This window comes from Phascolarctos cinereus, unplaced genomic scaffold (genome assembly GCF_003287225.1).
Source record: "Phascolarctos cinereus isolate Bilbo 61053 unplaced genomic scaffold, phaCin_HiC Scaffold_4;HRSCAF=312, whole genome shotgun sequence".
Classification (NCBI taxonomy): domain Eukaryota; kingdom Metazoa; phylum Chordata; class Mammalia; order Diprotodontia; family Phascolarctidae; genus Phascolarctos; species Phascolarctos cinereus.
The window spans coordinates 488,021,422-488,048,307 of record NW_027555847.1 but is presented as its reverse complement, the minus strand read 5'-3'; the positions used below and the strand labels follow the sequence as shown (position 1 = coordinate 488,048,307).

At 38.1% G+C, this 26,886-nt stretch overlaps 1 protein-coding gene and 1 long non-coding RNA gene across 20 annotated transcripts in view; one reads left to right on the top strand and one right to left on the bottom strand.

Moving 5' to 3' along the window:
* The window catches only part of DTNA (dystrobrevin alpha), a 484,963-nt gene that overhangs the window by 414,047 nt on the left and 44,030 nt on the right, over positions 1-26,886 (top strand). For all 19 annotated transcript variants that reach the window (XM_078153434.1, XM_078153431.1, XM_078153432.1 and 16 more), the window contains 3 exons: positions 4,484-4,571; positions 9,348-9,445; positions 17,591-17,704. In XM_078153434.1, the coding sequence (XP_078009560.1) occupies positions 4,484-4,571; positions 9,348-9,445; positions 17,591-17,704 (300 nt within the window). The remainder of the gene's footprint in view (positions 1-4,483; positions 4,572-9,347; positions 9,446-17,590; positions 17,705-26,886) is intronic.
* LOC110212520 (uncharacterized) overlaps positions 1-26,886 on the bottom strand; it is a 63,815-nt gene that overhangs the window by 13,477 nt on the left and 23,452 nt on the right. Inside the window, exon 2 of the long non-coding RNA XR_002325696.2 lies at positions 24,479-24,556. This is a non-coding gene — a long non-coding RNA (uncharacterized LOC110212520). The remainder of the gene's footprint in view (positions 1-24,478; positions 24,557-26,886) is intronic.

Genomic DNA, 26,886 nt, shown 5'->3' with positions numbered 1-26,886 from the left:
TCTAGGGGAGAGGGAACAGTACAGGACGGGAGGCATCCCAGCAAGCCTGCAGCAAGCCCTACCACAACAAACCAGATCCTGAGCCCCAGGGTGGTGAAGCAGGCAAGCGCCAACACCAGGACTCCCCCCCTCCCCAAGTGCCTCAGCACAGGCAGGGGACCTGGTAAACATCAGCTTGAAAAACCACCATGTGTGCTGGTGTTCTCCAACAGCAAAGTCTCCTAGTGCTTTAGCACAACTCCAGGCTGGCAGACATTCTCCAGCAGCCAAACACTCAAGTGCTTTAAAGAAACCCAGGTGAGCAGGCATCCTCCAGGGGCCAGACTCCCCACCCCCACCCCAAAAGTTCCAGTGCTGCTGACCCCAGCTCAAAACCAGGTAAGCTGCCAGTCTCCTACAGCCCCCAGCTGCCAGCACCTGAGGCCTCAGCGCACAAAGCCAGTGACCTCAGGTTTTCAGTACAAGAAGCTTGGGTCAGTGCCCCCCTGCATTCCAGAGGGAGAGCTCAACTTTAAAAGCCAGGAAATAGGCAAACACCATGAGCAGAAAGCAGAAACAGCCAATGACCATAGATTCTTATTATGGGAACAGGAAAGATCAAGGCACAAATTCAGAAGAAGACAACACTGTCAATATACCCACATCTGAAACCTCAAAGGGGAGTATGAACTGGTCTGAAGCCCCAAAAGCCTTGGTGGAAGAGCTCAAGAAGGATTTCAAAAGTCAAATAAGAGAGATGGAAGAAAAATTGGGAAAGGAAATGAGAGGTATGCAAGAGGGAGTCAATGGCTTGGAAAAGGAAGGACAAAATTTCACTATAGAAAACAAGTCCTTAAAAATACAGTTGTCCAAATGGGGAAAAAGTACACTGAAGAAAACAAGTCCTTAAAAAATACAATTAGCCAAATTGAAAAAAAAAAAGTACAATGAAGAAATCAACTCCTTAAAAAATAGAATTGGCCAAATGGAAAAAGAGGCACAAAAACTCACTGAAGGAAAAACTCCTTAAAAAATAAAATGGGCCAAATGGAAAAAGAGGTACATTGTCTGATAGAAGGAAACAATTTGTTAAAAACTAGAATTAGGCAAGTGGAAGCTAATGACTGTATGAGATATGAAGAATCAACCAAACAGAAACAAAAGAATGAAAAAATAGAAAAAACATAAAATACCTCACTGGTAAAACAACTGACCTGGAAAATGGATCCAGGAGAGACAATTTAAAAATTATTGGTCTACTTGAAAACCATTCTGAAAAGAGCCTGGACAGCATCTTTCAGGGAAATCATCAAGGAAAACTGCCCTGAGGTCTTAGAACCAGAAAATAAACAGTCATTGAAAGAGTACACTAATCACCTCCTGAAAGAGATCCCAAATTGAAAATGTCAAGGAATATTGTAGCCCAGATTCCAAAATTACCAGGTCAAAGAGAAAATATTGCAAGCAGCCAGAAAGAAACAATTTAAGTATTATGGAACCACAGTCAGGATTTCACAGGACCTTGCATTTTCTACATTAAAAGATCAGAGGGCATGGAATACAACATTCCATAAGACAAAGGAGCTTGGGTTACAACCAAGGATCAACTACCCAGCAAAATTGAGCATAATCTTTCAGGGGAGGAGATGGATGTTCAAAGAAATAGAGGACTTCCAAACCTTCCTGATGAAAAGACCAAAATTTGATCTTTAAATACAAGACTCAAGAGAGGCATAAAAAGGAAAGAAAAAAACATGTTATTAATAAAGGCAAACTGTTTACATGCCAACAAGGGAAGATGACACTTGTAACTCTTGAGAACTGTATCGTTATTGTGACATTTAAAAGGAGTATACATATAAAAAGGGTAGACAGAGCATGTGGGTATAAGTTGACTTTAATGTGATGATAAAAAATCTAATTAAGTGATGAAAAGAGATTGTTCTAGGAGAAGAGGAAAGGAGGAGGCAGACAAGGGTAAATTATATCACATGAAAAGGTACAAAAACCTAATGCAGTAGAGGGAAAGAAGGGAGAGAAAAGAGCGTTGTTTGAACCTTATTCTCATCAGATTTGGCTCAAAGAGGGAATAACATAATCAGTTAGGTATAGAAATCTAACTTACCACATAGGAAATAGGAAGGGAAAGGAGAAAGAAAAAGGAGGGGGTAGGTAGAAGACAGGGAAGTAGTAGTAAAAGGGAAGAAAAGGGGGGGGGCTGATAGAAGGGAGAGTAGACTGAGGAAGGCGGTGGTTGAAAACAAAACTCTAGTGAGGAGGGAAAGGGAGAAAGGAGAGAGAAAAGCATAAACGGGGGAAATAGGATGGAGAGAAAGACACAGACAGTAATCATAACTGAATGTGAATGGAATAAATTCTCCCACAAAATGGAAGACAGCAGAGTGGATTAACAACCATAATCCTACAATATGTTGTTTAAAAACCTGGACAGACATAGGAAATGATACTGAGTGAAATGAGCAAAACCAGGAGAACATTGTATACACTAACATATTGTACAGTGACTGACTTTGATAGACTTAGCTCTTCTCAGCAATGCAAGTATCTTAGACAACTCAAAAAAACTCATGATGGAAAATGATATCCACATCCAGAGAAAGAAACATGGAGTTTGAATGCAGATGGAAGCACACTATTTGCTCTCCTTTTCTCTTGTTGTTTTGTTTCTTCTTTCTTGTGGTTCTTCCCATTAATTCTAATCCTTCTTTCCATCATGACTAATGTGAAAATATGTTTGATATGAATGTATAAGTAGAGCTAATATCAGATTGCATGCCATCTTGGGGAGAAGAGAGTAAAAAATTTTAAATTCAAAATCTTATGGAAGTGAATGTTGAAAACTAAAAATAAATAAATTCATTTAAAAAAAGTAAGACATTCTGGGTAGAGGAGGAGGGGGATAAAAATGCGTTTATTTGACAAGAGTGAAGGTGATGGGTGAGCATATGTGATGTTTGTTGTTGTTGTTGTCATATCTGACTCTTCATGATCCCATTTAGGGTTTTCTTGGCAAAGATATTAAAGTGGTTTGCCATTTCCTACTGCAGCTCATTTTACTGATGAGGAAACTGAGGCAAACAAAATTCAGTGATTTTCTCAGTAAGTGTCCGAGGCCAGATTTGAACTCAGGAAGATGAGTCTTCCTGACTTTAGGCCTGGCACTCTATCCACTGGGCCACCTAGCTCCCCTATCATATGTGTGTAGTCAGAAATGAACTGGCAGTGAATTTTAAAGACTAGAAGCATTTGGTGACTGAGAAGATGAAGCATTTGGTGCACAAGGCTTTGAAAAGCCAATGGGAGGATACAAGGATGGAAGTCACACATTCAAAGTGCTTATCTCTTCTAATAGGTCATTTTTAATGTGTATTTACTTCACATGACTCTTCAGCCTTTCCAAAGGTAGAAGGTTTACAATTAGTATTTTAATAGAGCAGACTGTCCTGAGTGGGTGTTGGTTTGTATGAGTATGTGTGATTTTTAAGGGAAAAAATCAAGAATAAAATTTATGTGAGGAGACTACAGTTAGGGACTGGGGATTGCAAGGATTTAAATTTTAATGTGGGTTCTGACACTGATCCATTCAGTGGTAATATAACTTTTTTTTTCTTTTGTTACCCACAACATAAGATTCATAAGACTGATAAATGAGGAAGCTGTGGCAAAGAGTATAGACTGCTATATAGAAAGTCAAGAAAACCTGACTTCACATCTAGCTTCTGAAACATACTGAGTTTTGATCATGGGCAAATCATTCAACTCCTCTGAGCCTCAGTGTCCTCATCTATAAAATGGGGATAGTACTATCTGTTGCAGCTCCTTCAGAAACTTACTAATTGTTTAAGTCACTTAACCTCTATCTGGGCAAGTCACTTAACCTATATCTGTCTTAGTTTCCTCTTCTGTAAAACAGTAATAACAATTGCCCTTACTTCCCTGGAGGATATAAGGATAAAATGAAATAATATTTATAAAATGCTTTCCAAATCTTAAAACTATATAAACACAAGCTATCATCAGGATTATTATTATAGCATTAGATAATATGTGGGTGACAAGAATGCGAATCTGACATCTCTTGAAAAATTCCCATTGTTGTTGAGATCCAGTCCTATAATTCTCAGTCTTGTGAAAGGGAATGTAGAATTAACAAAATGTAACTGATTTCATTCAGTAATAAAATAAGGGAAATTTGACCTTCATCAAGAGGGTTGATCAGAATGGCTACTTTTGCATTCAAGTTCTTAGCAATAGGATGGCATTGACCAAAGGCAAAGATTTTAAGTCCCCTTGGTCCTGACTTTTAGAACATTCTATAGAACCAAGCCCTGGGCTCATTAAGCTAACAATTAATTTAACAAATTAAGTTAATTTGTCTTCTGCAGTGGAAAAAAATGGAGTAGCAAATAACTCTTATAGGAAGATAAATAGATAATGTTTCTTTACTGGCCTGACTATATACTCTGTCTCCCATTCTGAACAGCATGCTTGACAGCCCAAATCGTCTTGACGAGGAACACAGGCTGATTGCCAGATATGCAGCGAGACTGGCAGCAGAGACATCCTCATCTGTAAGTTTTCATTAAGGGTCTTTAATGATTCTTAAGGAAGTTCTATCAGAACTGGGCAGCTACTGGACCTTTTCCTTCTGTTTCAGTTAGTGGTTTTTTCATTGTAATTCTTGCTTTCAATACAGAGTTTTATTTGTTACTAGTTTATTGTTGGCTTTTTAAGGTTTTTATGGTATCTTGGTAAAAATTCCCATTCTATATATGACAAAATCATGACTTAATGCTTACTACCTGTTTCAGCCAGTCCATAAGCATTTATTAAGCACTTTATGTTATAAAATGAAAGGGTTAGATTTCAAGATCCTATTTAGCTCTAAATCTGATTCTGTGATAAACTAGCTAACGAACTAGCTAATGTCACTCGGTGACTAGGCTGCAGATTCCAATTAAAGCCAAAAGCTTATCAGTGTCCTTTCATACGCATCCCTTATATGCTATTTGGACCTGACCAAAACAAAAACAAAACACTTGTAGGAAAGACATTGTTTTCTCTCCTTGTAGGTTCAAGTACAATTGGAAAAACTGTAGTAAAGGTTAGACTGGTTCCACATCTCTCCATCTCTCCAACACAAAGAATTCAAATCAATTTGGCACTTTATTCAGAATGCAGATGTCTGAAATGGAGGATAACCATGGACTTTGGCTTGTTGGGAAGTACAGGGCATCTCCATTTTTTTTCATCACTCTCAGTCACCCCAGCTGTCAGAGCCCTAACTGCAGAGCATTCTCACTAATGATCTTGGACAGGAACACTACGATGACCCAAAGCATTAACCCTGGCATTTTCTCACAGTTCGGTGTATTGACCATGGCACTGTCAGATTCCCATGACTAAGGGGAATTATAAGCTAAAAATGTACTTGATTTTTTTCCCCAAAATAAGACTCAGTGGACTAGAGATAGCATTGAAGTGTGTAAAACATCAAATAGCATGAATAAGGTCAATCTCATTATGGTCTTCCAGCTCAGCACATCTCAGAAGAAAAAGGAGCATGAATGAAAATTAAATCAAAAGGAATTCAGCACTGAATGTCAGGAAGACCATTTCTGCTAAATGACTAATGTACAATGGGGTCAACTGGAAGGACAAATTCATACAAGCTCTTTAGCAAAAAAAAAACACCCTTGTCCAGTTAGTTTTCTAGTTCACATCAATCCATGTGTTGGTTTTGCTGTAACTGGCTTTAATCAAAGGGAGGGGGTGGATGAAAGAATTGGTTCACATCCTTCCAACCCTTACTCTCTGACACCCATTGCCAGCCACCAACACCCCAGCACACTCCAGTTCCCTGACTCCTCAGTGAAGATAATTTGTGGTACTTACTTACATCAGAGTCATAGCAGATCATCTGTAGAGAAGATATCATCCCACCCTCTAGCCCTGCTATGAGTCCAGCTGCTTTGTAAATTCCCCAACAACCCTAGTGGCTGAATAGATGAAAAGACTAATAGAGGCAAATTTTGGCTTGATGACAGGAAAAATACTTCCTAACAATTAGAACTGTCTAAAAATGGAATGGTCTTCCTCAAGAAGTAGTGGGTTCCGTTCTCCTTGGAGCAGAGGCTTGGTAACCACTTGGTGTTTATGTTCTACTTGAATTTCCTTTCAGGTAGAGCTTGAAAAAAATGGCAACTGAAGTGCCTTCCAAGTGTCAAATTCTGTTTTTCTGTAAGAGATCATAGATTAAAAAGAAACCTGGCATTAGAAGTTCACTTACTTGGATATATTTTCTTTCCTTTGGAAGGATCAGATTTAAATCTTCCCAGGTTGTGTTTTTACCTTCCTTCTCCATGATTCTTGCCTGTGATAGAGCCTTAAGGAAAGCCCAAAGATTTTGCCTCAGTAAGAACAGAAAATTATAGCCTAAGTATCCAGCAATAAAATTAGTCATTTCAAGGAAGATTTTTGTTAATATAATTCTTTGGCATTATTTCTTTCAAGAATAGGAAGCTCTATCTCATGAGCCAGAGCTAGCCTTTGAATTCATCTTCATCTAGCCCATAAAACAAGAGGAAAATGTGAAACCACTATTTGTTTATAGTTATAAAAATGCAGTAAGGTTTAAAAGTGCAAAGAAATATTATCCTTGATGTTTCACAAGATAGAGATGTTGCCCTTATCTTTCTCTATATGTATTTCTTACTCTGTTACTCTGTTACTCTGTGTGTGTGTTGTGTGTGTGTGTGTGTGTGTGTGTGTCTTTAATCCTTTGTACACATATATGCAAAAGAAAGAAAGAGGGACAAGGGGGTTTAGGAGGGGAAAAAAAGACAGGCATACAGATAGACTGACTTTCTACATCTCTCTAGGTATAGATTGTCTCTGTGTGTGTTATCTCATTGTGGGTCTGTTTTGCTCTGTTTTTATCTCTCTTTGTGCATTTCTCATTCTTTGTGTTTGTAGCCACCTGTTCTGCTTTCTTTGTCTCTCTCTCTCTCTCTTCATTTTCTCTACTTCAGGGGTGGGGAACCTGCAGTCTCGAGGCCACATGTGGCCTTCTAGGTCCTGGGGTGCAGCCTTTTGACTAAGTCCAAGTTTTACAGAACACATCCTTTTATTAAGGGGATTTGTTCTGTGAAGTTTGGATTCAGTTAAAGGGCCACACTTGAGGACCTAGATAGAGTCTACTCTCTCTTCCATTTCTATCTTTTTAACTTGAATCTAACATAAAACTGGAGTATTTTTATACCATTTATCCCCAAATGCTCTGGGCCAGGGATATCAAACTCCAATAGAAATGGATACCACTAATCCATATATAAGGATCCCTTAGGGCCACATATTGGCTTAGGTTTAAAATGTAATATCTATGTTTTATTATATTTTTTATTTGTTTTATTAAACATTTCCCAATGACATTTTAATCTGATTCAGGCCACACCTGGGAGTGTTGTAGGACACAGGGCTACGTGTTTGACACCTCTGCTCGAAGAAGTCTAAGTTATATTTTTGGAGAAGCCCTTCCCAGACCCCTTTAATGTTAACACAGTCCTTCTGAGATAGCCTACAATTTATACTATACATATCTTATTTGTACATAGTTGCTGATATGAGAGTGTGATCTCCTAGAGCAGGAACCATGTTTTTGCCATTTTTTGTGTCTCCAATGTTTAGCAAGGTGCCTGGCACACTGTAGGTGCATAATAAATGCTTGCTGACTTGATGTAACTGGAGTGGCCTTTATATTGGAAGACAGCAACCACATCAAAGTCTTTTTTCCAGGCTGATCTGTCTTGATAGAGGGTATTTCCTTATCTGGAACTCTCTATACCAATAAAATCACAGGCCCCAGCTCCTGTCCCTATGTCTATTTATTTAATAATCTTCTTTTCCTCATTCTTAAATTGCACATATATATTTTAGATATTTACAAGTATGTACCCACATATTTAAATGTATAGATGCTTTATAGTCATCTCCCTTTTTTAAAGAAAAAGTGAATTAAGTTGTTTTTATTTATGGGGTCATCAATTGATAATGGCTTTTCTGCTTCACAGGGCTCTGAGGGTAACCAAAATTCCTCATATCTGATGTAAAGAAAATAGCTGATTGATTATATTTTTCACTTTTCAATTCTTGTTTTCATATGGGATAACTACTCAGTGAGTTTACCAGGGATGACTTAACCAAATTATCCAGCCAACTCATTTCCCTACCTAATACTAGAGATTATAGATCAGAAGATAAGTATTGAAAACCAAGGTTGGCTCAAATGAGGAAAGCTTCTACTCATCACCTACAAATAAAACCTTCACAGGAAGAATACTAGTATATATTCACTGAAGTAAATGATAATGAAAATAATCAAAAATAACATACTAACATTACAATGTAAGATTTAGAAAGTTCTTTCCTCACAATGTTCTTCCCTTTTTTTTTTAACATTTTTGTTTAAAGTTTTGTGCGATTTTTTTGTTTGTTTGTTTGTTTTTGTGGTTAGGCAATGGGGTTAAGTGACTTGCCCAGGGTCACACAGCTAGTAAGTATTATGTGTCTGAGACCACATTTGAACTCAGATCCTCCTGATTGAATCCTGTTTGGTAGGTGGCATAAGTATTATAAACTCACTTTATGGATGACAAAAGTGAGGCTTAAAAAGAGAAAATGACTTGTCCACGGTCACACAGCTACTATTAGAAGTGTCTGTTACTTAAACCCAAGTCTAGCGCTTGAATACAGCTAAATATACCACTACTACTACTACTACTACTACTACTACTACTACTACTACTATAATAATAATAATAATAATAATAATAATAATAATAATAGTTAGCATTTATATTGGACTTTAAGGTTTATAAAGTCTTTGTTACTATTATTTAAGTACTATGTGGTAAGTACTATTATTACCCTCATTTTACAAATGAGGAAACTGAGGCTGGAAGAAGTTGTGACTTGCTTAGAATCATACATGTAGTAAGTGTCTAAGGCAGGATTCTGACTTCTGTTTCTGACTCTAAGTCTGATATTCCATCAACTCTGACATCCAGCTGCCAATTCATATCTACTACTTGACTCCAAGTCCAGTGCTCGCCGAACTATGCCAGCCTTTTTTTGGGGGGAGATGGTACACAAAGAGGTAGGGGGAGGCAATAAATTATATTTAATTCTGTTGATTTATCTTTTTGTTTTCATAAAAAGTTCATCTTTTCCGCACTTTTCAGCATACCTTGACAAATATATTTTATTGAGACTCCTCGGGGAAGAGTCACTGTGATGGACATGGTTTTGTACTCCCCAGTATTAAATATTTTATGTCATCTCTTTCACAGCAGCCTAGTCAGCAGAGGGGTGCTTCTGATATCTCTTTCACCATTGATGCAAATAAGCAACAAAGGCAGCTGATTGCAGAACTTGAAAACAAGAACAGGTAAGAGCTTTTAAGCCAGATCGGCAGTTTGTTCATAGTGTATCATCATTCATTTGCATTGTACTTTATTTAAAACCTTTACCTGTCTTCTCCTGTGAGTTATCACTTTAAGGGAAGAGGAAATGTTCCTCGTTGTCAATGAAGATTGTTTGCTGAATTGTGAAAAGCTAGTCTTAGGAAGTTATGGGATGAAGTTTTGCTTTTATATGAATTTTCCAAACATTTTATTATTAATATTTAATGAATATTTTTAGTGACTAGTCAAATCATAATCTTTAGTCACTCAGTTTTGCCCTGTTCTCTCAATCCATCAAATTTTTCCTGGCCTGAGTCCTAACTTTCTTTCCAACCTAGTTTCAACTCAGTGCCATTTCTGTTTTGTTTAGTTGTTTGGTTTTTGTTTTTTTTTTTTAATGAAAAAATAAAACCAGCACTATCGTCTCTCTCTCCCACTTCCTTTTGCCCATTAAAAAAAAGAAAAGAAATACAAAACCCTTATTTACAAATTTGTATGATCAAAGAAAAGGCAGCTAAGTGGCTCGGTGGATAGAGTGCTGGGCCTGAAGTATCTTCCTGAGTTCAAATCTGGCCTCAGACACTTATTAGCTTTGTGACCTTGGGCAAGTCACTTAACCTTCCTAGGTTACAATTTCTTTAACTATAAAATGAAAGAGTTGTACTAGATGAGTTCTTGTCTCTTCCAATTTTAGATCAATGATCCTATAATATAATTGATATCATATTGCTTGCCTTCTCAATGAGGGAAGGGCTAGAGAAAGAGAGAATTCAGAACTCAAAATTTTTAAAAATAAATGTTAAAAATAAATAATTGTTAGAATAAATAATCTTATAATTGCTTTTTGTCATTTTTCCGTTCTTAAATGTGAGGATTTATAAAGGTGATTGGCCCTTTTCTCTTTTCTTTCTATATTCTCTCCCTTGATTTTATCCTTTCCCAAAGTTCCACAACAGAACTCTATCAACAACATTGTAGGCACTCACTAAGAGACTGATTGATTGGTTGATTAAACTTGGCTAACTTTTATGTCATATCTTAGCAATAGCTTTCTTGGTGAAGTCACCACAGACTGAATCAGAGAGAAAGGAGTTCAGTATTCAATTTCTGGAACTGAAAGATAAGAAGGCCACCATGTAGTGTTAATATCCTGATGAAAATCATTATCACCAGTAGTTTGACAGTTTTACATTCATTTGGTTAATTTCATAGAGATGGTAATGCAAACTATTAGAAATGCTTAAATTGTATTTGATATACTATTTGATTCATATTCTCTGTAAATATTTCTAAACTATTGAGTGTTACCAGCTTCATCTAAGATCTTTAGCCATACCCTGTTCCTTCCATATTTTATCTTAATGTTATTTTTTTTAATAATTTTTCTCCTTAATTCCTTCAGTGTGTTTACTATCCATTTTGTTGTGACTTGAATAAATGTTAGTATTACCTCTGGTTCTGTTCATGATGTGTTACAAGTATTTTTTCCTTCTGGTATTTTGGCTTTAGCTCATTTTTTAGTCCATTGTTATATGAACAGAAACACACACACACACACACACACACACACACAGAGTTTTCTTTTCAGATTTTTTAATAGTTTTATTTCTTTGGGTCATTTCTATTTTTGAAAGCGATAATAAACATTTGCTATTTCTTGTAACCTCTCACTTTTGTTTTACTGCAAGTGATGAAAGTTTCATGTTATAGGAGATCTATTTTGACCTCAATTTTAAGAGTTTATAAAATATCAAAATCCAGGCCTTACTCAATTCTTTAGCAATGATTTTTAATACTACACATATAAGTTATTGTAACTCATTTAATGTTTTGCTAGAACAGTACTAAAATCCCTTAGCTGAATGGACCTCATGTTTTTGCTATTGCATCAAAGCAAAAGTACACTCACACACACTTTGGTTCTCTTACTCATTTGTCTTGGCCTAAAGTGAGACTGGTGAGGGTTTCTGAAGATCTCTTCTTGCCTACAGGTTTTGAATTACAAATTTTGAGTAGATAATAGGATCATGGGATAATAAATTTAAAGCTGGAAGAGACCTTGGAGGCCTTCTGGTCTAATTCTCTCATTTTACAGATAAGTAATGTGAGCCCCAGAAAAGTGACTTTCCTGAGGTTACAAAAGTACTATGAATCAAAACCAGGAATTCAATCTGGGTCCAAATTAAAATCTCTGCATATTTCTCATAATCAGTCAGTCAACAAGCATTTATTAAGTGCCCACTATGTTTCAGGCACTGTGCTAAGCTAAACAAATTTAACTATTTTAATGATTTTTTAGAAAACATTTTCCTGAAAGAATGCATTTCATTCCTTAGATATAGAATCTCATCATTAAATATTCTTTGGTGAGTGTGGGGTTAGCTTCATAATGTGAGAATATGACTGTATTACCACAGGAATTTTTCTTGCTTCTGGAGAGATGTAGCCACATCAAAAAGGGAATATAAGAGCAATTTAGTTATACATGGTAACCCTCAATTTACATAGCATTGGGGACAAGAATTTTACAAGGGAGAAGAAGGGCTGTGAGGAATTTAGTAGTAAATAGCTGACCAAATACAATTTTCCTATTTTTTGTTGATGGCACCACAATCATCTCAGTCACTCACCTCAAACCTCAAACTCATCTTTTCCTTCTCACTCACTCCTCCCAACAGCCAGTCATTTGCCAAGGTGTCTTCATTTTCTATCCAAAAGTTTATCTCCTGTATGTCCCCCTTCTTCAATAATAACTGATTTTTATATAGCCCTTTAAAGTTTGAAAAATGCTTGACAATACATGAACTCATTCAGGCTTCAAAACAATACCATGAGATAGGGATTTACAGAATTCGAGAAGTGGAAGGGCTTTCAGTAGCTATCTGATCCATCCCATACATGAAAGGAATCCTCACTTAATATACCTGATAAGGCAGAAACTACTTGAAGATCTCCAACAAGGGGAACCCACCACCTCTTGAGATAGACCATTCTACTTTGGTTTTTTTTCCCCATGATTCAATTTTATTTTATTTTCAGTTCCAAATTCACCTCTTCTCTCACCCATTAAGAAGGCAAGGAATAAAAAGTCCATTACAAATATGAATGTGGAAAACAAATTTCTACATTAGCCCTGTTCTGAAAAAAAAAAAAAAGAGAAAAAATATGCTTCAATCTGTATACAGAGTCCATCAATTCTCTATCTGGATGTAGATAACATTTTTCACTATGGGTCCTTTGGAATTGTGTTGGGTCATTGTGTTTATCAATTATTAAGTCTTTAACAGTTGATTGTAATTATGATATTGATGTTACTGACTAAATTGTTCCCCTGGTTGCGCTCACTTCACATCAGCTCATATAAGTCTTCCCAGGTTTCTCTGAAACCATCCCCTTCATCATTTCTTTTTTTTTTTGGGGGGGGGGAGGCAACTGGGGTTAAGTGACTTGCCCAGGGTCACACAGCTAGTAAGTGCTATGTGTCTGAGGCCGGATTTGAACTCAGGTCCTCCTGACTCTAGGGCCAGTACTCTACCCACTAAGCCACCTAGCTGTCTCTTCCTTCATCATTTCTTACAGCACAATAGTATTCCATCACAATCATTTATCATTTAGCCATTCCCTAGTTGATGAGCATCTCCTCAATTTCCAATTCTTTGCATCACAAAAAGCTGCCATAAATATTTTTGTACATGTGGATCTTTCTCCTCATTCTTTGATCTCTTTGGGCTGTAGTAATAGAATTGCTGGATCAAATGGTATGCCCAGTCCAATAGCTTTTTACCTCATTCCACTTTAAGACAAGGCAGCTAGGTTACTAAGTGGATAGAGTGTAAGGCTCACCTTCCTGAGTTCAGATCTGGCCTCAGACACTTACTAGCTGCATGACCTGAGGCAAGTCACTTAACCCTGTTTGCCTCAGTTTCCTCATCTGTAAAATGATCTGGAGGAGGAAATGGCAAGCCAATAATTCTGCCAAGAAAACCCCAAACGAGGTCATGAAGAGTTGGACAGCTGAAAAATGACTGAACAACAACAATAACACAACCGTAAGACAGTTTTTATTGTGAGGAAGTTTTTCCTGACATCAAGTCTAAATTGGCCTCTTCTTAACTTGTACCTATTGCTCCTGGTTTTGCTCTCTGGGGTCCAATCAAATGAGTCTCATCCACATGAGAGCCTCACACATCCTTTAAAACAGCTATGATATTCCAACTGAGCCTTCTCTTCTACAAGTTCAATATCCTCAGCATGGACTGCAGTTGATTTTTTTTTTGTCACTAAATACAAGACTTTACATTTATCTGTAATAAATTTGATTTTATTAGATTTAGCTCAGTGCTCTAGCCTGTCAAGATTATATTGAATCTTGACTTCGTCATCCAGTATCTTCATTAGCCCTCCTGGCTTTGTCTTATATGCGGATGTGATGAGCCTGCCATCCATGCAAACATTATCCAAGTCATTGTTACAAATATTCAACAGTGCATGGCCAAGCATAGATCTTTGGGGTTCTCTGCTGGAGTCTTCCTGCCATATAAAGTATGGCCAAGGCACGGCAGGAAATGAGGTTACTCTATCATTACCTGTTCTCAGTGAATCATGTTGGCTTTTTTTTATCACCACTTCTCATTCTGGTTGTTCATCAGCTATCTCTTTAATGATCAGTTCTAGACTTTTTCCAGGAATCAGAGTCAAGTTCATTGGCCTATAGTTGGCATATGCCAAAAAAAAAAAAAGGGACAGTATTTGTCCTTCCTCTTGTGACCTCTTTTCTATTTTCCATGATCTTTTTAATCTTACTTACAGTGGCTCAGCAATTACCTTTGCCCGCTCTTTCAGGACCTGAGGACATTGTGCATTGGCCCAGATGACATGTTTAATTCTAAAGATAATTAAATCAGAGTCCAGCAAGGTTAAGTGAGTCTTCCATGTTCACAAAGCTAGTAAATGTGAGAGGTGGGATTTGAACCCAAGTACAGCATTCTATTCACTGTGCTTTGTTGGTTCAGGCTCTCATCACCTCTCTCCTATACTGTTGTGTAAATATGCTGCATAATTTCTCTTTTTCCTCAGGAGTCTGTCTTTCACAAAGCTGCCAATCAACAATCACTTAATCCACAAGCATTTTTTAAGCATTTACTACTAAAAACAGTAGAGCAATTATGTAGAAAGGTGGATACTGAATTGTGGTGAGAGTAGATAGGTCCTAGAGTCAGGAGGACCCGAGTTCAAATTCAGTATCAGACACTTACTGTGTGACCCTGGGTAAGACCTGTTTGCCTCAATTTCCTCAATTTAAAAAATGGGGGTTTTAATAGCACCTACCTCCCCCAGAGTTGTTGTAAGGATCAAATGAAGTGTTTGTAAAGTGCTTAGCATAGGGGCAGCTAGGTAGCACAGTGGATAGAGAGGCAGGCCTATAGTCAGGAAGACCTGAGTTCAGATCCTGCATCAGACACCTACTAACTGTGTGTCCCTGGGCAAGTCACTTAACCATGTTTACCTCAGTTTCCTCATCTGTAAAATGAACTGGAGGAGGAAATAGCAAACTACTCCAGTATCTGCCAAGAAAACTCCAAATAGGGTCACAAAGAGTCAGACGTGACTGAAAATGACTAAACAAAAATACACTGTCTCCACATCTCCTCCTGTTCAAATCTCTCTTACTGGATCAAATTTTCCATGCCTAGAGTGCCCCACTAAGCTGACAAAATTACTGATTCTTTAATATTCTAATATAAAATAGTGTTAAAAATTGGGGGGGAGGATCTTTCTCTTCCTCCACAGGTACCACCATTTTTTTCCATAAATCCTTCTCTCATACCTCCAGCAGAAAGTCCTCTCTCTTTCCTATCCCATGTTGTCTACATTTCTCCCTTTCTTTATCACAGTGCTGTGTACATAGCTTATCCCCTTAGATTTTAGATCATAAGCTTCACAGGGGCATATTTGCAGGCACTACACTAGGTCCGAGAGGGCACAAAGACAAATATTTCTGACCCTCAAAGAATTTACATCCTACTGGGGAGAATAACATATATGCATCATTTCTGCCCCCTACCATTCTATAAGTTTTTCTGTGAGGTTTTTAATGTAAATATTTTTCTGTTTTTCCCTCTTATTATTATTCTTACTGTATTTGGCACCACTGCTGACAGTTTGAAGGGATAAGGGGAAACTGGGCTTGGTCATGACTGCCCACTCACCCATCCAGGGGTTGGACATAACTCTCTGGGTAGACAATAAGGTGGAGGGCTTTTGAAATAAGTAGGTAGTGTGCCTCAACTCACATCTTTGTGACTATGTGTAGCATGTATGCCTAAGGACGGTTTTGTTAAAGCTTACATTGAAACTTAAGTCCCCACTGTTTCTCTCCTTAGGGTCTAAGGCTTTATGGGATGATCCTTAGTTATATAATTATAGCTGTGGAGTCCTAGGAGCATGGGATGGTAGGAAGAGAATGAGACTTGGTGACTAGAGAACTGGATTTGAATCTGAAAATGTTTATGACCATGGGCAAGTAACCTGATCTCTCCAAACTTCAGTGACCTCATCTGTAAAATGTGAATAACAATAACACATGGGCTACCTACTTCACAAGGATGTTCTGGGGAAAGTACATTGTAGGTCAAAAAGCATCCGACAATTTTGACTCTTACCAGTAAAGTTCCATAGGTGGAAAAGAACTGGGAGATCTAACCCCTTTATTTCACAGAATAGGAAACAGGCACAGAGAGTGGAGGTCGCTTAGTGAAAATGAATCTTCTAATTATACTGTATATTCTAGAGGCAGCCTTTCCAACTGACTTACACTTAACTGGTTCTTGCAATTCATCTTTATTCATTGTGATTTGTTTCCTCTGAGTGACTTTATCTTCTTCATTTGACCAGATGGGGAGTTGACCAAGAGCAGGTGCCTTTCCTAGAGGATGTGATATCTTGTGACCCCATTTAATGGCTCTTGACAGGCTGTGGGAACCATTTGCTTTCCCCAGTTCATGTCTCCTTTATGGTCTGTCTAATGTCCACCTAAATGTAATAATAGCCAGGCACCAACGTCAATAATGGGCTGTGTTGCCTCAGCCCCTGACAAAGGTCACACCAATAGCACTTTTGTGTCATCCATCGATTCAATTTTAGCTCATTCTTTTAAAACCACTTTCCTGAAAAAGGCTGCCCCATTCAGCTCCATTGTTAGGCTGAAAATCTGTAGAATAAAAAATGGGACTTGGCCTAATTGAAGATTTAAAGGACCTCTGATCTTTTGGCTCGCAGATAAATTCAGGGCAAAGAATTTCATTTGGGGTTAGAGTAAGAGGTTATCTAATTCTGCAAAATGCACAACATTTATCTTTATTTTCCCTCAAAGAACCTCTTCGGTTTGGATCTTTGTTCATGCTGCCTGGTTCCCAAGTGTGGTGCTAAGTAACCAAGAGACACATTTTTGTCTCTTAGGAAAAATATCTCTTCAGCAATCCACTTTTTAAAACTAAGCCCAGCACCTTAGTCTAAGACCTTCCTTGCTCAAGCATTTAAGCCCTAATAGTAGCAACAGGCCTAGTGATTTATAATACCCAAAACAGAATATCATGAAGATTTAGACATATTTCAAATAGAGTTATATCTATCTCCTCATTTCTCCAGAAACACGTCAACTACATGTAGCAAAAAGTCTGATATAACATGATTAATATGTGAAGGAAGAAGGCTGTGGTCCCAAGTTTCAATGTTCAGAATGAGAATGAGGGAAAGAAAAGATAAGCAATCTCCAAGGGCACAACCTACATGGGAAGACAAGGAAGTACACTTAAGATTCTATATTTTTTCTCATCCATGCACGTATTCTAAATGCCAGAGGACTCCATTCTTCATATCAAGTAGGTATTTATGTTAGGTCAAGTCAAATTACAGTGTGTGTGTTATGACATCAGTATCACAGATGTGGACAGATTTTCAAAAGGGAGGAAAAAACAGTTTTCAGACTTTGCCTAGGGTGTGCCTTGGCCTGTCCCAGACAACACTTTCAGTATATAAGCCTTCCTTTCTTCTGTTAGTTTGACTTGTCCTGACCTTAGCTGTCAAAGAAAGCTAACCCATGGTTTCTGACTTTATCTTTCTCTCCTAAGAGAAATCTTACAGGAGATCCAGAGGCTACGGCTGGAGCATGAACAGGCTTCTCAGCCCACCCCAGAGAAGGCCCAGCAGAATCCTACTCTCCTGGCAGAACTCCGTCTTCTCAGGTAAATGGGGCACTTCACCAATGTGAGGGAAAATGTTTTCCTGGTTTCTTTAATTGAGGTAGGTACCCTATGTACCTACAGAGTGAAAATAAATTAGTCTTAGCTCACAACTGGCTACTCCAGTGTATTTGTTTTATTGTTTTAATTTACTCTGTCATTAGAAGCCTCACACACCTGGGTTGCGAAATTGTTTTTCATATTCTTTCACTTATGGGTAACATTAAGAAAATGAAAAAGGATGTTCCTTCTATGCTCCCCTACTAAAAAATATCTAATTCTCTAGTTGTTCCCCCAGCTGGGCTACTACATTTTCTTTCATTCATAGTTTTTGTAGTGCAAAATAGGATTATGAAACCAAAAATTATTTCCCGAAAAAAATATATTCATGAAATGGTATTGACCATCCCCCACCCCTACAAGAGTAGGGAGGTGACCAGCCTGTGTTGGATATAATCTGATGATTAATAAGTGAGAAAATACAAGTAAATCTACAAAAATAGAGGTTACTCCAAACACAATGCCCCAATCCAGAAACTGTTGCTAAGTCCATTCAAAGAACAAAACCAGAAATTTAGGAGATGTCATATAGGGAGTGGGAAGGAAAGTTGCATAGTATTTAGCTAGAAAATGTGTCCTGAATTTGGGATCAACAGACATCATAAAGAGCAGAGTTAAAAAACAACAACAACAACAACATAGACGAAACATTATGTCATTCCCTGCCTCAAGAAGCTTCCATGGCTCCCTGTTACCTCTAGAATTAAATTCAAATTCCTCTGTTTGGCATTTAAAGGTTTTCATAATCTGCTTCCAGCCTCTTTCTATGTTGTTTACCCACTCTTCTTTCCATGTCTTCTAAGTTTGGCCAGACTGGCCTACTTATTTCCATTTTCCCCTTTCCCCCCCAACCCCATTCCTTTATCAGGCTATCCCCCGCGTGCCTGAAATGTTCTCTCTTCTCGCCTTTGCCACTTGGAAGCCTTAGCCCCCTTCAATTCAGTGCAAATACTAACCCCCTGCTTTAAAAGGCCCCGGTTGTCAATGTCTCATCTCAAGTAATTTTGTATTTATGTAAACATCCTGGGCCTACATGTCTGTGAACATTTTGCAGTCTGCACCTTCACCTCCACCAGTAGAACATAAGTCCCTTCAGCACAGGAAGAACTTTATTTTTTTATTTGTACCACCAGTACCTAACAGGGTACCTGGAACATAGTAAATGCTTAATAAATGCTTCCTCACTATCTGATCGATTAAGGTGCTTCCACCGTGGCCCTTAACCTTCACACAGAACATCAACCCAAAGAATCCTCATTATATGGCAAGAGGTTGATAGACACACTCTCCCTCTCTCTTCCCCCTCCATACACACATGGTACATCTATGAACTCTAACAATTGTAGTTCACTGGCAAAAAACATTTTTAAATCTCAAAATGTACATGTGACCCCAAAGCCTTTGCTTTATTAGTATAAAACACAATGTTCTAGTATTTGTAATTCTGTCCCTAGCCTCTTCCCGTTTCCCACTCCAGATAGTAGGAACTCTCCCTTTAAGCCCTTACTCTTGAGAAGGAAAGCAATGAGTTTATCACAGTAATTGAAGATGAGAGCCCTATTTCTATTTCTCTTGAGAGAAATGAGGTCAGAAATCCCAATGCTGATGAATTCAATTCAACATGCATATATTAAGTGCCTACTGTTTACAGTGCAGTACACTATAGGAGGTAGCATGGCTGTAGTAGATAGAAAGCTGGCCTGGGAGTGAGGAAGATCCTGGTTCACGTCCTAGTCTGACCCATGCTGGCTGTGTGGCCCTGGCCAAGTCACTTAACCTCTCAGTGGCCCAGTCATATCCCAGGAATTATAAATTTTAGAGCAGGTGCCAAACTACATTAGTAGGAGGAGTTTTCTATACTGATAAAATCAACAGTTTCGATTTTCCCCCAGCTCTGTCCTCCAGAATTTGCAGTATACTCTGCCAAGCACTGGGAATACAGAGAAGAAAAAGTACATAGTCCCTGTCCTGAAGAAGCTTAAATAACGGAAAGACATGTAGGAAGTAACCAGCTAGGTGGCACAATGAATAGAACATTGAGCCTGGAGTCAGGAAGAACTGAGTTCAAATTTGCCCTTGGAAACTTACTAGCTACATGACCCTGAGTAAGTCACGTTACCGCTGTCTGCCTCAGTCTCCTCATCTGTAAAATGGGAAGAATAATAGCACCTACCTCCAAGGGTTGTTGTGAGGAGAAAATGCAAATATTTGCAAAGCCCTTTACAAACCTTGAAATTCTCTATAAGTGCTAGCTATTATTACATAAAAATAGGTCAAACAGGGTAGCCTGAGGTATTCAGGGAAAACATTCAAGGAAAGTAGCATCATTTATGTTGAGGGAAGGGGAGAAATCATGGACTAAAGGGCACTGTATTCTCCAAGGCTGTGCTTGGTTGGGGCAAGTACTCATCCCACCAAGCTAGAGAGACTTTGACTCTGGAGCCAGCAATAGACTGTGGTACAAGGACCAGTCAGCTAAGTTAATAGTCATTCCTCACCAGAAAGTGGGTGAGGTGATAATTTTCTGATTTTTGGCCTAAGAAAGTCATTAAAACCTTAACTAAAGCAGAGAAAGGTTTTGAGCTGTATCCATAAGCATAGTGCCTACAAGAATGAAATCACAGATCATTTGAAGTATTGAAGAAAGAATAAAAGGTATTTATTGAAGTCACCATTACACCCACATTTCAAATGGTATGAGTATGATTAACAGGAATTAAAATTCTGAGCCTCTTCAGTTTGTGCAAAAAGATGCCCCTTCAGAGTTCACCTCATTTAGATTTACAGGCTTCTCTCAGACCTTTGCAGAAATCGCAGAGCAATCCTATCTTTCACTGGTCATTTAAAGGACACTGGTCAGGTTCTAAAAGCCCTCTTCCTAACTTATAAACCCTCCATTTGTGAGATTAATACCAATCATCTGTCTCTCAATTGGTTCCTGCCAATGTTTGACATGATTGCATTTCTATAATCTACATCTGATTGCTTACCAGGATGGAATTTGGAACTCAAAACTTTATAATAAAAAAAGTTTAAAAATTGTTTTAACATGTAATTGGGGGGAAAATACATTAAATTTAAAAAAATTAATTGGTTCCTGCTCCCTCCTAATTTTTTTATACCTTAAATATTGCTGCATTAAGAGCACACATTGAATAACTATGCCCTAAATTCCCAGCTTTGAGACCAAGGGCCTCTCCTTAGTGTACTCAAGCTAGTGAAATGCAATCTGTCATCAATCAACCTTTATTAAATGCTTACTATGTGCCCAAGAACTGTTCTAAACACCAGGGGTACAAATATGAAAAAGAAAAACAATCCTGTCCTCGAAGAACTTATAATCTAATGGGGAAACAACATACAAAAAGGAATATGAAAAGAGGGTAGTGGGATGGTACCTGGCATTTGCAATTCTCAGGGACATGATAGGCAAATCTGAAGGAGTGCAGCTGAGCGAGAAATGAAGAGATGGCTGGCCTGAGTGCACTCCTTAAATGGAGGTTTGAGGAAAAGTTCATCACCCCACCCTCCACACAATTGCAGCAAAGACCCAGCCTGTAGGAATCAGATCTGAACAACTGAATCTTGGAATCGGTGCCTGATTCTCAGAAATTTCTGAATGCTGTCTAGGAGATTTCTGTTCCAGATTATGTCTAGAAAATTCATACATGTTTTTCTATTACCTCCCCTAGATGAGATTAATATGGTCAGATAAAATGTCAATAACATCTTATTATGAAAATAATTTATTAAATGCCTACATATGTCAGTGTCTTTGCAACAAGCACAAATGTCCTTAGTCTCTGGGTTTATGAGCTAAGATAGATGATACTGACATAATCAGGGACATAAATCAATAAATCAATTTTGACAATCAAGTTGCGATTGATATATATGTCTTGATGACCCTGCAAAGGTGATAGTAAATAGATAGTGGATAGAAGGTTGGCCTTGGTTTCTAGTTCTGCCTCTGACATATACTAGGTTTATGACATGGGTAAGCTTAACCAAGCAGTGCCCAAGACAAGTTTTACAAAACATGAATTACAGATGAGTTACTGACTTCTTTTAGTGGAAGCAATTTCTACACTGTATAATTCCTATACCAATGGTTCTCAAACTTTTTAGTCTCAGAACCCCTTTTATACTCTTAAAAATCATTGTGGACACCAAAGAGCTTTTGTTTATATGGGTTATATCTATTGATATTAACCATATTAGAAATTAAAACATCTTAGTGTTATTATGAAGATAGTTTTGATCTCAAGGCCTTCTGAAATAGTCTCTAGGAAAAACCCTTTGAGAACTTCTGCCTTCTCTATGAATTCATAAGTCTATAAGATTTTTAAGGTTCTTGGGAATTTATTATAAGTATTTTCAGGTATTAAAGCATCTGCCTTAGAAGATTTTCAGTATAATTCAAATCACCAAAATTTACGAAGTGCTTAGGGTGTAAAGAGTCTTATGCTGAGCCCTAGAAGAGATCTAGATTTTAGGTAAGACACAGTCCTTCCCTTCAGAAGTGGCAAGTAGACATGTAAATATAATTTTAAAAAATAATGCAAGATAAGTACAACCTAAGAAGTTCTCTGAAGGTCCTTCATTTGATAATATCGTTGGCCACCTAAAGCCTCTTCTTTTCTTTATTTCATGACATTAGACTAGATATACAAGTCTGCTTCCTGACACTCTGTGAGCATGAAGCATTTTGAAACATTTACATCAGCTTGAAGTGAAAAGATACCCTTGATTTTATTGTTGTCATTGTGTGAGACTCCTAAATTTTTAGGACTTGTCATTAACTCAGTGGCTCAAGGCAACTCTGACATTAGGAGAGCTAAATAATTTACAACCGAGCTGTAGGAAAGCACAGTCCACCTTCATAGCATCCACCAAGAACATTTGGAGAACTTTCTGCCTGCAAGAATAAATTATGTCTTTACCTTGGTTTGTCTTATGAACAAGGACTAATGTGAGATGCTGTAAGTGATACCTACCGCACAAGCTGTCAATGTTAGAGCTAGAAATTTAGAAAGACAGAAGACGCCCAAACTTGACCTCTCTCTGATAGAACAGGTAGGCTATTGCTCAGACTATTACAATAGCCTGCTGGTAAGTCTCCCTGCCTCAAATCTCTCCCTATTCCATTCCTCCTCCACTCAGCTGTCAAAGTGATCTTCCTAAAGCACAAGTCTGACCGTGTCAGTGAGATCTAAGAGCTCCCTATCACCTCTAGTATCAAAAAAGGAAGCAGCTAAATGGTGCAATGGGTAGTGTTGGACCTAGAATCCCAAACTCCTCATCTTCTGGAGTTCAAATCCCATCTCAGACACTTACAAGCTATGCGACACTGGGCAATTCATTTTCACCTCTGTCGGCCTCAGTTTCCTCAGATAATAATAAACCTCCCAGGGTTGTTGTAGGAATCAAATGAGGTAATATTTGTAAAGCACTCTGCACAGTACCTGACTCATAGTGTTGTTGTTTCAGTCGAGTCTAACTCTTTGTGACCTCATTTGAGGTTTTCTTGGCAAAAATACTGGATTTGTTTGCCAGTTGGATTAAATGATTTGCCCAGATTCACACGGCTAGCAAGTGCCTGAGGGCAGATTTGAACTCCAGAAGATGAGTCTTTTCCAGGCCTGGCACTCTATGAACTATGGTGCTACCTAGCTGCATCACATCTTTACCAGATGGGCCACAAAGTAGTAGTGGAAGCAGCAGCAACAACAAAACTAAAACTCCCTGTGGATGTTTCGGAATCCCCCTATTCCCTACTTTACTTTGCCTGCAGAAACAGTGTAATGGATGATTCCTCCTCTACCAAGATCCAGTCGTTGATTGTTTTCCATTTGAATTTTATGGTAAATTAAGTCCTAAATATCTGAAGAATTGGACACCAAAGACTCTTAATTGTTTCTTGCTCACTGCCATCCCTGATACAACAGTACTAACCATAATAAAATATTAGTAATAGCGAAGTCAGTAATGGTAGGAGGCAAACTAGATTGGGAGCTCCTCCCTTAGACTGTGAGTTCTACAAGGGCAGGGAATGTCTCTGGCCTCTTTTTGAATCCCCAGTGCTCAGCACAGTACCTGGCACATAGTAGGTGCTTAATAAATATTTATTGATTAACTAAATGAGCATTCTCTCCTTCCTCTCAGAATAGAAATCTTAAGTATATCTATCGCTGCTTCATCATTCTGGTCAATTGCCATACTTGCCTGTGCCGTATTATCCCAAACTGATAAATTGAAAAACACATGCTATAGACAGAGGGCAGCTAGGTGACACAGTGGATAGAGCGCCAGGCCTGGAGGCAGAAAGACTCATCTTCCTGAGTTCAAATCTGACCTCTTGATACTTACTAGCTGTGTGACCCTGGGCAAGTCATTTAACTTTGCCTCAGTTTCCTCATCTGTGAAATGAGCTAGAGAAGGAAATGGCAACCCACTCCAGTATCTTTGCCAAGAAAACCCCAAATGGGGTCATGAAGTGTCAGAAACCACTAAACAACAGCATGCTATATACATTTCTTTGTGCTAGATGGTAAAGAAGTATTAAGATAAAAGAGGCCAGTACTCCTTATTACCCACCCGCTAAGTTAGTGTCTTAAGCTAGTGACCATTTGCAAATATATATCTTTTCATTATCTGCTCTATTTGTAACAATCTCCAAGTAATTCCTGTAGTAAGAGACTTAATGTAGTGTCTTACCTTGAGTGGATTCCAGGCCAGGTAAATAGCCAGATGGTTTTGAATGTGTTCCAAGAGAGGTAATCTCAATTTGTCCTCCTTACAAAACATAAATAAATAAAAATTTATGTTTTTTCTTTAAGACTGATGTGATAAATGTTACTGAATGTGTATTTGTATTGCTTATATGGGCTGATTTGGACTAGATGTTCAAATTTAGGTTCAAATTCCTACTCTGCTATTTCCTCCCACATGGCCTTGAAGAACTTTTGGCTCCTCTTAGCATCTTTGCAAAGTTCCCTCCTTTGCTTAAAAAATAACATATATGGGGTTGAAGTAAATGATTACTTCAGATCTCAATCCTATGCTCCTATAAAAAGGAGGAAATTTAGTGAAAAGTCTAGATTATTAAATATTCTTAAAGAAATCCAGTTTAGGGGCAGCTAGGTGGCACAGTGGATAGAGTACTGGCCCTGGATTCAGGAGGACCTGAGTTCAAATCCAGCCTCAGACACATAACACTTACTAGCTGTGTGACCCTGGGCAAGTCACTTAACCCCACTGCCTAACTAAAAAAAAAAAAATCCAGTTTAGACTATGAGCTCTTTGAAGGGAATGATTGTTTATTTGCTTTTGCCTTGCATTATATTCCCCTGTGCTTAGCACAGTGCCTGTCACATAGTAGGCTAGCACCTAAAATGGAAAGCCAAGTAAGTATCTGCTAGCATAAAAATGAAATCACTGAAAGGTGACCTACTATGTACGATAAATTTGAAGAAACATACTTTTATGACATTACCATATCTATTTCTTGGAAGAAAACAATACTTCCAGACATTATTCTATGCAATAAAAAACTTTTATTTGTAAATATGCAAAATTATATAGTAAAAAAGCATAACAACATAAAATATATTTTAACCATTTTAGAATGAAATTGCAACTTGTAGGTAGGAGCACCTATAGATTAGATTGAATCAAGTCATCGTAAAATATTTGGAAAAGTGTGTTCTGTGATTGAAGTTCTGCAATTATAGGCTGAGCTTTAACAGAGGAGAAGAAAAGGTCTTTGGAAAATGATAAATCAATGCTTTTTCATAATTCTTCAGCTAGCTTTTAAAAGCCTCTCTGGAGATTGCTTCAGTAACCTTAGCATGGTTCAGTTTCACTGCCTCTGCCTTCCTCTTGATGCTCAAAAGGCTAACAAAATGTTGAGCATCATAAATTAAAAACTGCTGGAAATAAAACAGATATCATTATGCTCCTCTTGTACAAAGCCCTGGAACATTCTGTGCAGTTTGGGATACTGCACCTTTAGGAAGATAGTATGAGCTCGCAAAGGTCTGGAAAAGGGCAGATAAATTATTGTTAAATTCTTCAGCCGAGCAAGGCAAAGGCTGTGAGGAAATATGATTAACATCTATAAAACATCCAGGCTGGGGTTTAATTTTGGCTTATTTATCAAATTCTAGAATATTAAAATTAATGGCATCCCCTGAAGCAAAAGAGGTCATTTTAGGAGAGTGAAATAAATAATAGCTCACATTTACAAAATGCCTTCCTTACAGCCACCCTAGAGATAGGTAGTATAAACATTGTTATCCCCATTTCACAGATTAGAAAATAGACACTGAGGCAAGTAACTTGCTCAAGGTCAAATAGCTAGGGACTCTAGCTAGGACTTAAACACACAGTTGATCACGTCCTATCCAAGTCACTAAGCACATGAAAAGTACTGTGCTAGGCGTATGACCACTTCTATTCTGGGGCTCATTATTCTGGAACACCTCCACTAGGGACTGAGAGGAGGTGTTCATCAAGGAAGTAGTAAAGGCTTGACCTGTCTGGTACATGCCACTTTTTGTCTGCTGAGATAACTTCCCTGTGTTAAAACCCGTCTTCCAATGTAGATCTTACACGTACATGCATGATGTATAGGATTAGGATGTGATAGCAGCAAAAGAATGGTCCAGAAGAAATGCTCTAGGGAAATCTGAGAACAGAGAGATCACTTTTTTTTCCCCCAGGTGGATTCAGAATAGCTAACATTTTATATAGAGCTTACTATGCTAGCGTTCCACGCATTATGCTAAGTACTTTACAGTTCTGTCATTTGAGCCTCACAACAACCCTGAAAAGTGAGTGCTATCATTATCTTCATTTTACAGATAAGGAAACTGAGGCAAACAAGGGTTAAGTGACTTGCCCAGGATCACACAGCTAAGTGTCTGAGCTCAGATTTAAACTCAGTTCCTCCTGACTCCAGGCCCAATGCTCTGTTGCACCAAGAGAAATTTCCATGAAAGAAGTGCTACCTCTAATGGACCTTGAAGGAAAAGAAGCATTTCAAGAGGAACAAATGAGAAGAAAGATCATTCCAGGATGGGGAACATCCTGGGCAAATGGAAATAGTATGAAATAAGGCTATA